We start from the raw sequence: 19,003 nt of genomic DNA, 5'->3' as shown, positions 1-19,003 counted from the left end.
AGGCACTGTGCTGCAACCACATGCACACACAATTGGACACAACAGAAATCCCAACAACAACAGATTAAGGAGTGTGCCAATGCAGACATGCACACGATGATTTACAGAATTAGAGTCTGTTACAGTGCAAAGTATTATTGGGATCAACTCTTATTTTGTTGAAGCAAGCTCTCCAAGGGTGAAGTGTTTAAATATTTTACATTTTATTAGGTGAAAAACTTCAGTCTGGAAAAAAATAAATCAAAACATAAAAATCAGGTTAAAAGGAGTAGTTTTAGGTCCCCAAAATTTTTACTCTAGGCTAGAAAACTTTGGTAAGATACTAATGGCAAACTATAAAACCTATCAGTAATTCTCCTTAGTATGCTAATAGTAAATTTTTTTAAAATAGTAAAACAAATCTGCATGTTTATAGAAATAATTTTCCTCACTAAAAAGTCAGATCCATGCAGTGTGCCACTGCTACATGCTTTGATAGAATTCTTTATTTAAAACATGGATTGGAGAAGTCATTGAGAAAATACATTGCTTCAGCAATGTATCAACAGCAAGTTAATAATATACAGACACTCTGTTTATGGGAAATACTCAACACTTTGCACTTTCAAAGTAAGCCACTTCTTTGCCTTTCCATTACCAAACTTAGGCAAGTCAGAAGCTACTGACTCGTTAGAGAAAATCACTAGCTTCTATGGAATGGCAAAAATTCAGTCAACATTCCTAACACCAAAGCACACTGTATCTTCAAGGAGCACAAAAGCAGCATGGTTTGAAAGGAAATGCTTTCACTATTGGTTATATTTGGCAGTTTGGCAACAGCCTACATCCACCTAAACTGGCGTGGCTGCAGTCCACCCAGTTTTATTCTTACCTCAATGTACCCATCCAAGCACTTGCTTGACCCTGCACTGAGCTGGTTCAGGAAGTTAAGCTGGCAAAAAAACTAACTGGACAAAAATAATCCCACTGGGAGGGCAGGGCTGATTTGGATAGGCTGGCTAAGTCTGTTACTGAACTACATAAATCATTTCTGTATTTCTCCCTGTCACCTACCCCAGCAAGATGTAAAAACAAATCTATTACTGCTAGACCAGGAATAAGGAAAGTATAGGTCTACTAAATGGCTGCTTCTCTGTGAAATCACAACCTCTTACAAACATTCAAAAAGATACTTTCAGATTGCAAAGTGTTCCAAGAAAGACTTGATTAGAAGAAATTATTTTAAATCACCAAAAACCTGTTTAAATGACTTACCAGAAACATTAATTGATGTTCCTGCATCGATAATTCCACTGTTAGGCCTTACACAGTATCTACGTGGTGCTGTGGTCTTAACTTTGAAGCACACATTTCTGTCTGTAGGATTGCCAAGCTTCAGGTTTGTAGTGACAACATCTGTGAAAGGACCTGAGGAGGAGAGCAAAAGCAGACTTGAAATCACACAGAAAGCACTTCCAAGCAGAGGCTAAGCAGGCTCTAAATCTCTGTTCACAAATCTTATAAAGTAATTAGATGCTCAATTTCCATCTGTGGCACATACTGACAATGGTGGACAGAGCCGAGGCTGCAGTGAGGCCTCTCAGCATTCTGATGTGCAGCACTCTCCAATACTGCAGCACAACAGCTGAAGTTGATCATTAATAGCAAAACAAAAAGGGAGGAATACTTTATACATGGTGCCAACACAACAACATGGCATTCAAAGGATGCCAAACTCTCTGCTGTACCACAGATACTTCATTTAAACTACTGAATCCTATCAAACCTAGGGTTGCGGAGACATGCCATATATACCTATGTTATAGATGATAAACAGGGAAGTACAGTATAGTAACCAGACAGGGAATGAAAACAAAACAGCTACTGCAGATTCATCTGCATATATAAGCTGTACGTCCACAGAAGCAGGATTCCAGCAGGTATTCAGAAAGGCTGGACCATAACAAACAAGACAAGCATTCAGTATGCATTCCCTTTTTCTACAAAATAATTTAATTCTCTTGGCTACTAGAAAGGATAAACCAGAATAAATCTTCATAAAATAGTCTACCTTACCCAAGACAGGAAACAACCATGTGAAAATAGGAAAATTCTTGGATGCTGAGAGCAGTGGCAAAGATTTCTCTATTAGCAAAGCCAGAATCAAACCACTGTCAAGTTCAGCAACACCAAGTACAGGCAAATAAACTTCTCACAGGCTCACCACCTAGTTGAAACTGCCCAAATCCCTTGGGTTAGAGAACAGACTAGTTACTGATTTTCTACAAGACATTGATAAATCAGACAGGTTGTGCTTGCTCAGATAGTAAAGAAATCAAATTAAAAGAAAAAACCCCACACTTTGATCAACTGTCTTCTGCATAAAATTAATTTGATGTCTGAATAAAATATCTTTGTCTATCCTGAGGAATAAGAGCAAATTGGTAAAAAAAAAAAAAAAAAAAAAAAAAAAGCAGCATAGAACACTTCCTTGTAGAAATGACAGCCCTAAAATTTAAAAAGTGTGAATGATGATCATAAAAAAATACTAGCAGGCAATATTTCACTATCCTCCTCTTGCGTTATGGTTGGCTTAAAACAATTTAAGTTTGCTTCCTTTTCTACAAATTCATCACATAAATTTACCTCCTAAGATGACATTTAATACATCTGTAAAAGTACTGCAGTCCTGCAACCTTTATCCTTGATCCAATCTGATTTATATAGTTGGAAAGGGAAAAAAAACAAACCCAAAACAACCTCACAAACACAATGAGAAAACAATGTAGCACCACTTCTGCCTGCAGGCTGAACAAGTCTGTTTTGCATTTACCATGCAACCTGGTAGGGAAAAAATTGAAGCAATAAAATTTTCACATCCTGTGACAAAGATTTCACTAAACCTGACAAGGTGAAACACTGAGATGAGAAAGCCAATGAAACACAGTGGTCAAGTTTTCTTTGTGTTCTGAATGTGGAGACAGATTTGAAGTCTAATGGAACATACCTGGACACAAGCAGACATGAGCTGTTAAGTTAAACAAGCCAAACTATGAGGAAAACTCAGCAAACATTGTGTAAAAACAGTAGTGAATCTTCAAGATTGCTCCAATTGGGAGAAGTCTAACATTTCAGACAAAATTACCTGATGCAAAAGCATTAAGGATGCGCCTTTACTAAAAACAGTAAAGCTTGAGCTATTCTAGCACAGGAAGGCAGTCAAATATACAAAGTCCTGCATGTGTGGCTGCATCCTCAATAGTGCTTCACCAGTCTGCATGCTGGGATAGATTTCCTGTGGGAATACCATGTTTTTACTAGGCTGATCCATGAATGCATGGGGGATTTGTGCACCCCAGCATCGAGCTGCTGTTTGTAATAGTAACAAGATAACAATCTGTGTGTAAAATAATTTCCAAATGGTTTTACTTATTCCTAACATAAACCATATCAAAATATTTGGCAGCAAAACCTTTCAGCAGACCAAATATATTTATTCTTGTCTGCCTGATGTTCCTTCTTTTCTGTCCACTAAACTTTAAACACTCTATTTAGCTACAGTTTCCCCAAATGACAGGTTTTACAGATCAGCCAGCACAACTGTACTAAAAGGCTGACCTCTGCTTTCAGCAAACTTGCACACCAGCATACTCCTTATGGCATTGATGTTAAAATACTGTAGCAAAACAAAACAGAGCAAACAAATGCAGGATTAAAGTGTCACTACAGGTGTTCTGAAGTGTATAGAAAAAGAAATTAACTGGTGTTAATGTAAACTGGGCATCTACTGATACACAAACCAGTAGTGCCACTTTAAGAAAACACCTCATACACTCATGTAACAACAAAGAGTAAGAGGTATCATGGTTTTTAATCACCTCACTTTTCAGCAGGGTTAGTTTCAAACTATAGCTGTGGCTTTCCACCCAGGAGCTGCGCATACAACCCTTCCCATTTGAAGATCACAGCATAATCTCAGCATTTGCCACGCTCCATTTCCTATTCAAACACCAGTGCTGTATCACTCTTTCCACAGAGTGCCATTCTGCAGTGTACTGCATTATAATATCCCAGATCATTTTAGTAATAACAGAAAGGCCTGAGAATTAGGTCAAAAGAACATGGTGTTGACTCTATTTACATTTTAAATAACTCTCCTTGCAATAAAAATTGTCCAAAACTGTACCAGCAAATCCAGGCTGATAACTTTTGATCAAAACAGTACTTGCTGTAAGCTCCTTGCCACTTGCTACTCACAATAACCATTACACATCTACCTCATTTGTACCAAGTCCTAATACAACTATTCTTGCTTTAACCAAAATTCTGTGCTTTAGCATGGCAAATAAACAATGCTCATACACATACACCATAAACGCAGCGAGAACACTGCTGTAGCACTACTTGGCATGTGAAAGAAGTTGGCACAAGTATCAGCAGAGGTAAAGCTTTGGATGGCAGAGGGTTTGGAAGGAAGGCTCAAACCAAACAAGCACAGTTCTCTGCAGATATGTATGTGCAAATATGACTACATCTTCATAATTAGCTACACACATCAGTTGGGCTATAGTCCCAGGGTTGGTGTGTTCCTGCATCAGTCTGTCTCACTACTGAAAGGGAAGGTGGTCTGACCTCTCATCTCCATCAGCCACTAGCTAACTGCACGGTGCTCATCTGGCTGTGCTGAGAGCCGAGCCAGGGAGCTGCTGGGGCTAAAAATGAATCCACTTACAGGACAGGGAGGGGAAGAGCAAAAGGAGAATCTGTTTTCAGCCAGACCAAGCAGCACCCAGGTACTGGCATCAGGGCAACTGCATCTTCCTGCACAGCATTCTGCCAAATTAAGGCAAAAAGGTTTCTTATTTAGTGAGTTAAAGCTAACACATCTAGGCATAAACTCTTCTTTTCCTTGGATAGTTGGCATAGCTGTTGAAAGTAATTAAGGCACATTCCTAATTTTTTTTTTTTTGGTGCTTAAATATAATTCAAATTCTTATCTGCTTAAATTCAGGTACCCTTAAAAAAAATTACTGAACTGGTGCTTTTCAGAGCAAAAGCACCACAGTATAAATTGGTACAATAGTACTCAAGTCATGTTAAAACAGGCAATTGTTGATTAACAAGACCAAAAATAACCTCTCATCAAGCTGCTTGTGTTATTCCCAGAATATTTTAGGTGCACTTTCATAATCTTTCCCTAAACAACATTTCTTGCCACTCCAACTCAGCACCACTAACAAGTAGCCAAAAGCAAAGTAATTTGAAACAGGCAAAAATACAGGCAGATCTTCTAGTGAGACAACCCAGCTTGTATTTCCCTTTTGGAAAGCAGCAAAATGCCACAATAGGAAAGATGTATTTCACCATGGTTTAATCTCATTGATGTGACAGATGAAAGTCACTAATCGCCTGACAAATTAATCAGCCATAGAAAGGTAACCACAGAATCTTTAATAAGGGAGATGGCGGAAAGTAGCAACAGGGACAATGAAATTGCTTTGTGGGTATTCTCAAGAGCCCAAACCCTAGACACTGATGTGTCCTGACTAGCAGACACATCATGGAGCAGTAATTCATCCAGTGAAAGAGCCACACTGACCCCACATGTACAAGTGAAAGGGCGAGGGCTGGATGTGATACTTCAGGCTCCCTTCCCCATCACACACACGATGCAGCTCCTGCTCCCAGGGTATAAAGTGCTTCCCCACCAGCTTGGTCAGCCCCTCAAACTGGGGATGCAGCTCGCCCTGCTCTAGCATCTACAAACCTACTGCAGAGCCCTAGGCAAGGGTGTATTAGCACCACAGCTGTGTCTCCATCTGAATATTTCAGCCTTTCTACTTAAGTTTCCTTACTATGCCTCTTACACTACCCAGTTATTTAATTTTATTTTCACAATTTTTCCGGTTTTTGGGGGTGTCTATCAGTAATAGAGTCAAAATAAAAACACTAGTGACGAGCAAGAGGGCTCAATAATAGGTGTAAAACTTGACTTCCTGTACAGTTCTTTTAAAAGTTTATATATAAAGTTGATGACCTTTGAAGACAAACACTAAGCTGAAAAGGCAAAAAAAGCTGAAAGGTCAAGCAAGACATTTTAAGCTATCAGCCAGGTGCATGTGAATCAAGAATATCCAAGATCCAATCAAACTCTCCCACCATCTTACTTGTCTTTAGACAAATCACTTAAGGGCTTGATCTTCTCCTGTTAAGAGCCTTAAGAGTTGAAAGCAACTCTGAAACAGAAGCAGGTTTGGTCCCTTACAGTTTTCCCTTCTGTGAAGTCAAGAGAATACTTAGCTAATTAAATAGAATCTTGTAAAGACTGGTGTTTTAAAAAGCACTGTATGCCAAGTTTAAATCATCATCATCACCTGGCTCTGGAGGCATTAACAATTAAATGAGCATCTGCAACTTTTGAAAGCAAAGCAGTCAAAAAATGAGAAACAAGAAGTGCCTGTGTTGCATAAACATCTGATTTCACAAATAACTCCCTGAGAGGACCCAACAACCCCAAATTTGGTAATTATTTTTTTTAAAAAAACCTTAGACCTCTCTTAATCCTTATGTAAACCACTCATAAACCTTTCAATCTCAGTTCAGATTTGAAATGGAAGTAACTAGAAAATCCCAACCCCACAGAATCAGTTTCTTTACTCGTACTGCAAACTATCCTGACCCAAAAGAGCCCTTGAAGCAAATTCATGGGAGAGAAGTGGTCATTTCCACTTCTGCTGTCAAGCAGTAGAAGCCTTGATGAAAAATATATTACAAAAATAGGAGTGCCATCCAAACCACTCCCCATGCAATAGCTGATGCAGTAATTAAAAAAAACATACAAACAACATAATCAATAAAATTATCTAAAGAACATGTGGAAAACCGACAAAATTACATGACCCAGATGCCAAAGTTGGAGCACGATTGGCAACAAATTATACCACTTGGACAGATTAATCAGTGTCCTCCTCTGGCCTATTTTGGCACAAAATTTTTGACAGAGAACGCATGATGCCTAATGGGGAAAAAAATGAAAAAAAACCCAAACAAATATATGACTGAAGACTTTTTCAGTGTATCTATCAGTGCGTAATTTTTGTCACCTTTTATTCCTCAGAGGGTCATTAACAGTTTGACTTCACAGCTGTAAGAACTGTGAGGCCATACAAGTATGGCAAGAGAAATGGAAGATTATGCCCTTCAAATAATTTTGGTACCAGTGTAATTTGTTTTTTCCAACTGATCTCTTCAGAGTTTTATTACACCCAAACACTACTTACAGCAATCTTCAGCAACAAAACCACACAACACAAAATATTTTCTTTACATCCTAAACTTAAAGCAGTTTTCTGCACACAATTGCATAAAAAAGAGAATGAGAGCAGAGCTGGCTAGCTTTTAGAGGTAGATCTCTATTTCAGCTGTGCTTTCATATCCTTTTAGAACCAAATCCCAAACATATCCTATTACTTTGTTCATTTCACTCACAAATATCACATGTACCATCTCACTCCCAGGTATGAAAACAACTCAGAAAACAGCGACATATTCTCTTTTCATAGTGGAACAGTAGACACATCACTTTCAATAAGCATGACATAGCAAGACCTACTTAAAGACACCTACCTGGCTAGAAGTCTCCATTCATGGGGGTTGCTGTATGGGTATTGAAAGGGGACTGAAACAAAGCACAGGACCCCAGGGAGGGGCAGGGATGCAGTTGCAGAGCCCAGCACAGCCTGATGATGATGGCCTACAAGTGTCCCTGGCAAAAACTCTGCTGATGACTGAGGCCAATGTCAAGTACCTCCCTGAAAGAAGCATTGTGGTTTTAATCACCATCCCAAACTACACTTGTACAGTAATTTTTCCTGCTTTAATTTCACCACTAATTTCCATTTCAGAGGCACATTAAAATGGTAGGTAAGGAGCAACTTAACTACTGTAAGTTTATGCTCACACATACTCTTTAAATAGACAAATTTGATGTGTAATTTCAATGGTAACTGAGCAAATATTTTAAGTGCAAAGCTATGCATAAATTACAAACACGAGAAGAAACAAGCAAAATTAGGTATTTCAGTCTGCACAGTGAGCTGCTTTTCTAGTAAGTTAAAAAAACAAAACAAAAACACAGTAAGGAATTATAGCTACAAATAAGGAAGGAATCCTGAGTTTAGCAAGATACATTTCTGGGGACCCACTCAAAAACTAGCTTATTAATTGTGCTTTCATAATCAAAGGAAAAAAAAAAAGCTACCTGACAGCTCATACAGTCTGATATGCAACCAGATACAAATGTGAAGTTGCATTATCCTAACTTAAACTCCTGAAGCACTATCTGCACCACTGTACCACACAGGTAAGTATACTGTGAAAACAGGTATACAAAAAAAAAATAAAAATAAAAAAAATCTTACTGCCGTTTTAACTTTGCTCCTAGTCCAGCAAAAATATAGGAAGCCTGAAAGAGGAGACATTGCAAACCAGAGGAAATTATGCATGCAAATATTTTGAGAAGATGCAAAATATATTGTTAATTCACGTATCACAAAAAACAGCAGTTGCAAATATAAACAGGGCCAAACATGAAAGTGCACATGGGAAAGCTGAACTTCTGAGTGTGAGAAATATTAGAAGCACCAGTAAGGATGAAGGAATTGCTAGATGAAAAGCAGCACTCATGAGAAAAACAAAGAAGAGCAATTACATGGTCATTTGACATGCCTTCTACAAGTACAACTAACTTGAATTGGGCCTTTAAAATTGTTTGCAAAAACGTAAGATTTGGCTCCACAGTAAGCCCCACAGCTACATGATTTTATAATTTGCATGGTAACAAACTGGAACACCAGGCAAACCTCCCCCTTCTGTATTTATTACACCTCTCGTGGAAACCAACTGAGAAAACAGGATTAAATTTAGAATGATAAAATCTTTAATCCATAGCACCAGGGTATGAGGTACTGTGTTCACAGCTCAGAGAACTAGACACTAAAGTAGTTTAGTAAAGAGATTATTTTCATAAAGTATTTATAATAATGTGGGATAAAGTACTGCAGGCAGCAGCAGTACCCAATTTGTACACATTTTTGAGGCCAGAATTACAGTTGAAGTAAGCAATTTTCAGAACAGCTATTATACAGAAAGCATAGACTCAGTCAATTCTCAGTCTGGATTGTCTTGCTAGTGTAAACACCCAATCACTTCAATCCATGTGCATTTGAATCCTGCACTGAATTAAACATGGCAGTGGTGATTCACTTGGCATACATTTTCAATGACAACAAGATTGTGACAGCTGTTCCAGACTGATGGCACAAATCCCTCTTTATGAGAGGTTGCCCAGCAGACCAAATTTTAGATTCAACAACATCTCACACATATCAGAAAACACCCTATATGCCTCTATAGACATCTCATTCTACAAAGCAGGTATGAAAGGATTTAGATATTGAATAGTGTGTCAAATGCCAGAGTAACAGACTTGGTGTGAGTGTGGCCCCCGGTTTAGATAAATTGGTATTTAAATATTCACATATATATGTAAAATATGCTTCCTTCTTGCCTCTGTTCATTGCACAGGAAGACAATGAAAGGAGGCTTCAGTGTTACTTATGGCAGGATCTGTGACATCAGTGTCAAAGTCCCTCGTTCAGAGAACAGAGGGAAGTCTAACTCAGAAAGAGTCCCTCTCCCAACCAGACTCCCACTTAGATAAATCAGGATTTACTTGGAGGAAAAAAAACAGATTGCAGCAGCATGTCTATAATGGTAAAGATCAAATTCCCTACAAATCCAAAAATGAAATTTCAAGTCTGAAACAACAGCTGTTACCACAAACAAAACTGTTGCAAACATCATCAATAAAGCTTTCAAAGCCAACCAAGTACACTGACAGAAAAAGTAAAAAGCCTGCTATTGTACCAACTATGAAATGCATTCGGTAGTTATTAGTTGTTCCCTGCAGGGAACAAACATAAGACCAATATGGTAACAAGATAGCAGAAAATGAGTGTGACTGCAAGATGTGAGCAGAATTAGCAAGGGTCATTTGATTCCTCCATTGTCTCCAGCTAGGCAGAAAGCTACACTCTAAAAGCAAGAAACAAGACAAAGCCTCTGCCACCCAGTTTTCTACAAAAATTGCATTATTACATCTGTAGAAGTTGTTCATTTGATTAAAAAAATCATTTGATGCAATCAAAACCCTTCAGAGCTGGATGCATACAGCAAATTAAGCTTCTTTTAAAGCCGAATATTTGTTCAGAGATGTAAGCTGACCTCAGCTCATAAAGTTGGCTCACTCACGATGGTGATGATGTCTTTTTTCCAGTTGAGTTTCAAAACACATCTCACAATCTATTTAAAGGTTTGTACTCTAATTTTTACAATGCTAATTCCAAACTAGAGTGCAATTAAAGAAAATTCAGCCTTGTAGTCAAAGGTAGCTAACCTATTTTAAAATAAATAAAGCACTGCACGACTACTGGTAAGTTTTTCATTTATAAATCCTGTGAAATGAGGAAAAAACAGACAATTTTATTTCCAGCAAGAAGAAACTATCAAAAAGTCCTGTGCAAATTTCTACTCCGTATTTCTCTTTCAGAGATGATAAGACATTGCACATTGCGTGCAGGGTAGCAGCTGGTAAATACAATTTAGTGCTAAGCATCTGTGTGAACCTGCACCTACTATGATACATTACCTATGTCTTTATTTTGACATGCTAGCCATGCTCCTAGGACTTAACACAGCCACCCCTTACCTTTTGTTTACATAAGTGTTTTCAATATAATTTGTTATCAGACAGATTTTATAAAGTGATGGATAGAGGACACATCCCATCCACTGAATCAGTCTGCCACCCTCATGAGCTTTAAATAACAAACTTGACAAACTTTTTCCCCTATCATTGCAATGGTTTCATAGATCAAAGTGAGCTGAAAATTGGTAAGCAAACACTGGATTCCCAAGGAACAGGAGATTATGAATGTATGTGTTCCATCCCTTGCAATAAAGGCAAGCAGTCGCTCATAGTAAAACCACAAAATCCCACAAAACTAAGGGCAGTAACCACCAAATAACAGTGGCTAATGATGATTTTACCACTGCATCAGACCTTCCTTGAAATAGTAATATTTTGATCCCATTCCCATGTTACTTCAACTGCAATTCTTAAAAACTATGCAGAACAAAATTACTCAAAAGCCCTTAATCCGTAAGTCACATTGGCCAAAGCCTTCAAGCAGAGTGTGAGTTTCTTGGTCTTGAGAGACCTAAACTGATTAATTGAATTTAACAGAAAAATGCAGCTAAACCTCCATGACTGCTTCATATATTTAAAATATCTGTTATTTGGCTCTCTAACCATCCTATTCAAAGTCTTGAATTTCTGTTAGCCCCCCCCCACTTTCCCTGTGGAGCTGTTAGTGTCATGTCTCTAGTGTACAGGACACCAGCAGATTGAGGAAGCACTATCTCAACAGCAGCACTATCTTCAACTTACACCAGCTCTCAAGAAATGATGTGTGTCATGAGACACTCAGAATGCATCACCATCTTGCTTTTATCTCCAGCTCTCTTCCTCCAAACAATGTTCTTTCAAAGTGAAGTTAAAAGTCTATGCAAACTGATGAAGCAATTGTAAAACTAAGGGTGCACGTGAAAACAGAATAATTCAGTGAGATGCAGCAAGTCTGTACAACTATAACAAATAACAGTTAGAAAAAGCTATTGATTTTAGCTAAGTTGCAAGTATAGCAAGCATAACATGAACTGTAAATATTTAAGTGTCACCAGAAAAGAACCAATTTTGTTTGACAGTCAGACTACATCCTTCAATTTGTTTAGATTTAGGAAGCCAGCCTTTTATTTAAATACTATGTCCCCTTTTTAAGTGTATAACTTGACAATCAAATTCAAATATGCAGAGATGTGAAGATTTACTTGCATTTGATCTGATTTTACTAGGAATCAGGCTAGACAAGAGGAAGCACAAACTGGTACATTTTCCAGCAGAAAAATAGATAGCCATTACACAGAAGCCTTCAAAGCATAACGAAATCCTAGTAGTGACTGTCATTATGCTGTCAATACCAGCAAGGCTCTATAAAAACAGCATATAAATTTTCAACTTAAAAGATGCATATCAACTATATTAAACAGGCAACTTCTCACAACACTGTCAGTATTTTACATTCTTAAGCAAAGCTTTTTCCAGTGGCAGTGGCTAGAAAGCCCTATTTACCCAACACAGAAGAGCACAAAGTCAAACCCCTCCAAATACCTTCAGTGCAGGAGGGCTTCAATCATGACAGACAAATCACGACACGGATAGGTATGCAATTATATAGGTTAGTTGCAATGTCCAACAAAGTCCTTAACCTCTCTTCTGAAATTTGACAACTGCAGGTTCAGCAAAGACTAATGTTTCATCCCAAGTGTTACTGGACTGCTGGACTGAAATGCCTCAGCCTGGTATCTGGTAAGGTCTGGACATTCATGTCAGAGACATGAGGTTTTGCACATCCACACTGCAATGCACAGATCTGGCAACAGTTTACACAGACTTACCCTGAAGGAGCTCTAGCGATCTCATTTGGGAGTGGCAGCCACCCAATCACAGTAATGCCAGTTATACAAGCTGCATGGGACTGTGGCTTAACACTTCACTTGCAGTGCAGCAGATGCACTGTAGGACACCTATGTGGGCCGAGGTCACACCTTTTGACTGCAGCTCTGATGTACCCTGGGAATTCACTTGAGCCAGTGACAGGTGATAGCTTGAAAACATTGCTGGGCCTCAGGCCAGGTCTGAATCAGTACTAGTATGAGTACTGGCTATTCTGGTTTATTATTGTGCCCTTTGCAGATAGCAGAGTTACACAGGCACATACTGCATATGTGCAGGTGCAAAATCACATACTGGGAACAGGAAACCGCATTTCCAATTAGCACCAACTTAAGACAGTTTTGTGAGGAATCCATCCTGCATTTGGCAATACTGCTGTTTGCCACTTGGGGAGCACTGCAAAAGAGTGCTGAGTCATAAGTCCAGCCTAACCTGTAGCAAACCTCTACCAACGTGGCTGAAACCTCAGCCTACCCCACCTCCCTTTTTGTGCCTGTCCCTGCTAAACACCACTGCTTGACAGCCTGCATCTGCAAAGAACACAGGAGCATTTCAAACACCTAAAACCCCAGGCAAGCTCTAAAACAAGTAATATTCTAAAATTTACTTGCTGACATTAAACAAATTATTCCAGATGGGCACATTATGGTGAAAGGACAGACTGGCCTCACTGGGTAGCTGTGCTGTGAAATGCATGAGGCAAAGCCCTGCAGCACAACTGTGGCAATGAAATTAACAACTTTATCAAAAGACATCTAACAAAAGGGGCCAGAATTACACATCCTCATGTAAACTTAGATTTTATAATTCCTAAAGTCAGGCCCTTGAACACTGCAATCTAACTCATTCTTGGCAGATTGCTGGACATTATCTTCTAGATTAAAAAAAAAATACAGAAAAAGGAAACATAAATGGAAACATCATGTATAACTAGGGTGGTCTTTCAATACCAATAATCTCCGAACAATAAACCTTTATTTAATGCCTTCTCACCTAGGATGCAAGTCTACACCAACCAAAGAGGAAGTCACTGGCAAGGCAGTAAAGCTCCTGTTTCACATGGTATATTAAGACCAGGGCAAGGAAATGGGCACCATTACGTGGCCAGAGAAGTGTCCTCCCACTCTTCACAATTGCACTTCAACACAGCACATGCTGATGCTATTTTGGAGCAAGTGTGTTATTGTGTAGGAGATGCAAGGCGGGGAGGAAAGACAATCCTGCTCATGTTCACCCACTGTGAAAAATTCTAGCACGCAAAACTCCTTTGATATTTTTGCGAACAAGAAACAAACACAGTATTTTGAAACAGAGTGCCAAATTAATTTAGAATATTCACTACAAACCAAAGGGCTTCAAAAGCTTCCTGAAAAAGGTCTTCAAAATTCTTTACAAGCAAAACTGCTGGCTGAGAGATGTCTGCAACACCATAGTTTGGGACACACCAGAGAAGAAATCTTCACTTCAGTATCTTACTCCCCCAATCTTTTTTGCAAACATACCTCCTTCTGGATCTTATACTTAAGAACTAAACAGAACACTTCAACAGCATCAGAGCTATTCTCTCATTTTTCTACCTGTCTGCCTTTAGACTAAGACGTTTATTAATTCCCAGGGTTTCTGGAACTTGGTTCACAGCCCTATCTCACTGACATTGCTGTCCTACACTAAGCATCAGATCTTTCAGCAAGGAAGCACAAGGGCAGCAGCCAGCAGCACTGCTGACCTCCCTCTGTACCTACCCCTGCGGTGCAAAGCAACACTCTGGCAATGAATGCAACTATTTACAAAGGTGAGAAAATACCTACTGCCATATTACCAGGCAATACACCATGACAAAACCAGTAGGACTAGAAATGCTTAGAAAATGATTTAATTCACAAATACTTCAAATTGGCCTTTCCTAAACGAAGGACAGCGGTCAGCACTGCTTGTTAGCATGGACTGTAAAACTGAATTTATTGTCTAGACATGAATGCCATCCGTAGTGTTAAGTCTGTTGGAACATTAATATTTAAGCATACTTTTAAACTAAGCCATTTATTAGCTACAGTTAGTCAAATAACATTTTACGTGGTAAGGAGTGTACGTTGCTGGCTAAAGATCTGGCAGACAAAATTTATACAGTTACTTGATTTAATTTCAACCGTTACCAGTTATTTAGCCTAGAACCTCAACTAATGCACAGGCAGCCTGACAACTTATCTTTATTTCAACAAAAAATAGAGTCTGGCTGTTTTATACCTGAAATGAAGTGAGGGGGGAAGCAGGGGGTGTGAAAAACCCCAAACAAAAACCAACCCTGAATCACAATTATGTCTCATTGGTAAGTCAGTGACAGTTAAGGCCCCACTTTTTGACCACTTAAGTTTGGATTTCCTTGCTTGTTGGAAGCAATATTATTCAGAACAAGAGTTGATTTTCATCTAATCATACTTAACATAAAGAATGTTAAAACAACAATAGTCTCCTTCTTAAGCACATTTGATACTGCTGCCATAACAACAAGCAAATACTTCAGCTTGCAACAAAGATATATTCATTCCACTCAGTGTTTATTACTATGCTTTTTGATAAACCCACTATACATATTACTTCTAATACATTTACTAATAAAAAAACAGGTAAAGACTTTCCCTACATTTGAAAATGTATATGAAACCTTTTTAAAGGAGTATTTTACCAGAACCTAGTAAATATATATTTTTTTAAAAAGTAGATTTGTCAGATATTCCAATGAAGCTATAAAGCACCTCTGACTCTGGTATCATAAATAAACTTGCTGAACGCTTATTTGTAATCCCAGAATATTGTATTACAGTAGGGCGATCTGTCAAGCTGCAAGGCAGGAATTTCAACGCTAGCGAAAATTCAAACCCATCCAAGACTTACTTAAAGAAAGAATGGATTTTAGCGCAGGCGGAGCAGTCACGATTAATTTATCTGAATGGTTTGTCAAATAATAATGACAATAACGATAGGAAAAGCCACGGAGCAGTGCCCAGCGGCCCTGTTTTCTGTCCAAGGCGGCACGTTTCGGGTCCCCACGCCCCGGCTGCGTGACAAGCCAGGAGGACTCGCCACCCCCCGCGTCCGGGCCGGGGGTGTCGGGGCCGCCGCGCTCCTGCCTCCACGTCGGGCTGACTCCCCCACGGGCCCCTCCTTCTCCTACCACTGCACCTCCAAGGAGACCCAGGGCTCCTCCCGCTGCCTCCCGGGCGGCCCCGCGGGGCTCAGGCGCTGCCCGCCGCAGCCCCCGGCCCACGCCCACCTCCGCCGCGGCTGGGGAAGGTCGGTCTGGGGGAGGAACGGGCCCTGCGGGGCGCGCTGCCCCGCTGCCGGCTGGAGAAGGCGGCGGCCGGGACCCCCCCCGCGCACTCTCCTCTCAGGCCGCCCTCGGCCCTGCAGCAGCGCCCGCGGCGCGGGTGGGGGCGGGCGGCGCAGCCGCGGCGGGGGCCGGCCCGGCGGGGACCCCCGCGCCCCGCCGCAGCCCCAGGGGGCTAGGGAGGTGCCTCCCGGCCCCGCGGCCGGCGGGAGAGGCCCGGCAGGGCGGGGGGCGGCGGCGCTGAAGGACATTTTAGCGGCTGGTGCCCAACCCCGGCCCCCGGAAAATGGCTGCCGCTGAAGCGGGGCCCGAGCGCGGCCGCGATACCGGCCCGGCGCGGGAAGGCGGCGGGGGTGGCGGCCTCCGCCTCGTACCTTTGAATTTGAGCTCGTGCTGCGGTTCGAGGCTGAGGACCTGCTCCGCTTTCGCCATGTTCCTCCTCCTCGGCGGTGGCGGCACCAGGCGGAGAGAGGAAGGGACGGGGAGGGAGGGGAAGGAAGGGACGGGGAGGGAGGGGAGGAGGGAAGGCGGGCGGGCGGGCGGGGGGGGCGCCAAGCCCTGCCAAGCGGCCCTGAGGCGGCGGCGGGAAGAGGCGCTGCGGCGGCTGGAGCAGAGCGGGGCCGGGCCGCTCAGAGCCGGGGAGGGCGGGCGGCGGCTCCCAACGCACACGCTGCCCGGGCAGGGACGCGGGAGAGGGCGGGAGGCGGGCCGGGGGCGGGATGATGCAGCACGGAGGGCCCAGAGAGAGGCTGCGGCTGACGTCTGCCGCGGGCACCGCCGCCCCCGCCGCGGCTGAGGGCCGGCCCGGCCCGCCCGGCTGCGGGCAGAGGCGGGCAGGGCTGGGCCTCCCGAGCGCCTCCTCTGCCTGCTTGTTGTGCTCCAGCCACCGCGCCGCACCTGTAACCTGGAGGGGGAGGAAGAGGTCTGATGAATATTGATGAAGTTTAATCATCACTGAAAATCGTGATTTGTTATAACTGCCTTCTTCTCTAGTAGCAGCCTGTTATTTTAGGCCTGGATTAATCCGAGGTCCGCACCGCCTGGAGGGCTGCCCCGACAGGGCAGGGCTGACCGGGCGCCCCTCCCGCAGCGCCGGGGAAGGGAAACGCGTCCCGGGAGGAGCCCGGGGCATCGGGTAACAGCTCTGCAGGGAGCCAGGGCTGCTGGGGTACGACTGCAAGGCTGGAGAACGGAGCACTACAGTACCAGGAAATCCTGGTAACTGTCATCAAGCCACGGGAAAGACGAACTTTTTAGTAAATAAACAGTTTCAGGTCATCTCAGTGATGTAAAAACATTTCCCCTCTGCCCCCTTCTTAAGTAAGCTGTAACCAAAGTTGTCGGGGTTTCTTGTTTGGTTTTTGGGTTTTTTTTTGGGGGGAAGTAGTGGTTGTTTGATTTGGAATTATTTTTTATTAACTTTATGTTTCAAAAAAAGTACTGCTTTATCGGTAACCATAAGCCAGTGTAGTTACAACAGTGCTACATTATTTTTTTCTTCCCTCTCAGGTTCTTTTAAAACATTCCAAAAGTTTTTCAGTATTTATAAAGCATTGCTGTAACCTGTCAGTCAGTGGAGGGGTAGCAATGAAGCAGGAGTTTGAGTCAACCATGTTACCAGCAGAAACATGCTGGTCTTAAAAAACGATAATTTATATACACCAAAAATTATTCAACAGGCAACTGGACTTTAGACAGGGCTTTTGATAGGACTTTGGGAGCAGATACCATTTGTACAGATAAAAGGCAAGTGTGTCAACAATGAACAACTTCCAAATAGCAGCAACTCAGGGCATAGTTATGCTGGGATAAATCCTAACTAGGGTGGATTACCTGTATAAGAGGTAAATATGGTAATAGTAAAAAATAGTGAAAATTCATTTTATCACGCCAATACTATCTATGATGCAGTGTACCTCACCTCTATGCGAGTTCCGTGTATCAGGTATATTGTTTGACTTATTGCCAAAAATGCATAAGGTAGCTAAACAGATCTGGACTTCATGGTAAGAGAGTTGTTCTCATTTTGTTGATAAAAGCAATGGCAAATTACTGATGTCTATGTTAATTTTAACACCACTAAAGGGTACAATGGCATTCAACACTCTTTAAGTGTATCTGCAGCACTTGGCCCCATCCAAACACTTCAGCTGCTCTTGTCCATGATAATCCCTGTTTTTCAGCTTGTCTGCTTAACCACCTCCAATCCTCTTTAGCCTTTTTTGTTCTGAGATGCCTTTCATTCCATGCCAAAATAAACCAAACCCATATACGTGTTTAGTGCAACTCATAACGCAAGAGAAACCTGCTTACTCCTACCCAATACATCAGGACCTCATTTTTACAAGTTTCAGCAATATGCTTAAATAATATACTGCTATTCTTCCTTAAATTCCTTCTCTGTTGGAGAAAATATGGTCACAGTGTCATAACAGGGCACTTTTTTTCCCCCAGGTCCCTGCTATTCTATTTTGCTTAATTAATTAGATTTGGAGCCTAGGATGTCCTTAGCTTATTATTTTGCTATTTATGGGGGTTTAATTTATAGCATAAACTATGAATTATGTCATAACATTTTTCTAGATCTCAAATCAGGAGAGAATTGAGTTCACTTACACTTTGGAGTAGGGCTTTCTTTGGCTGATACTCTGGAAAGACTATCTTCTTTGATATAATCTCTTAGGTTTTATTTTTATAAACAGATTCTCTTGCTGAGCTGGGCATTCTCAGTCCAGTAATTAGTAGAAAAGACAAGCTTTATACATATCTGCAAGTTAATTTGAAACGAATAGTAAATAATAAGACAGATGAAACTTTATACAACATGTAGTCATACATAATAAAAAACCTTAAAGCAAACAACTGTTCAGTTTTGCTGTCCAGACATTTCTAAGTCCTACTTTTCCTGAAAGAAGTACAAAGTACATGCTGAACTACCTGATGATCCACATTATCAGATGGGTTTGTCAAGTTGTATCATCTTACCTCAACTGGCAGCTGTGAACTTACCTGCTTGTATTTGAAGAACTCACCCACATTTTCATCTAAGCTGGAGTTTTTATAAC

The 19,003-nt window shown here is 41.2% G+C and overlaps 1 protein-coding gene across 1 annotated transcript in view; it reads right to left on the bottom strand.

Annotated features, from left to right (window-relative positions):
* The window catches only part of VAPB (VAMP associated protein B and C), a 37,586-nt gene extending 20,987 nt beyond the window's left edge, over window positions 1–16,599 (bottom strand). The window contains exons 1-2 of the mRNA XM_051633537.1: window positions 16,313–16,599; window positions 1,255–1,407 (exon numbers count right to left, since the gene is read on the bottom strand). Coding sequence (XP_051489497.1) covers window positions 1,255–1,407; window positions 16,313–16,370 — 211 coding nt within the window. The 5' untranslated portion in view covers window positions 16,371–16,599. The remainder of the gene's footprint in view (window positions 1–1,254; window positions 1,408–16,312) is intronic.
* Window positions 16,600–19,003: the final 2,404 nt, after the last annotated feature.

Source organism: Apus apus, chromosome 15 (genome assembly GCF_020740795.1).
Source record: "Apus apus isolate bApuApu2 chromosome 15, bApuApu2.pri.cur, whole genome shotgun sequence".
Classification (NCBI taxonomy): Eukaryota; Metazoa; Chordata; class Aves; order Apodiformes; family Apodidae; genus Apus; species Apus apus.
This window is presented reverse-complemented; position numbering and strand designations above follow the sequence as displayed.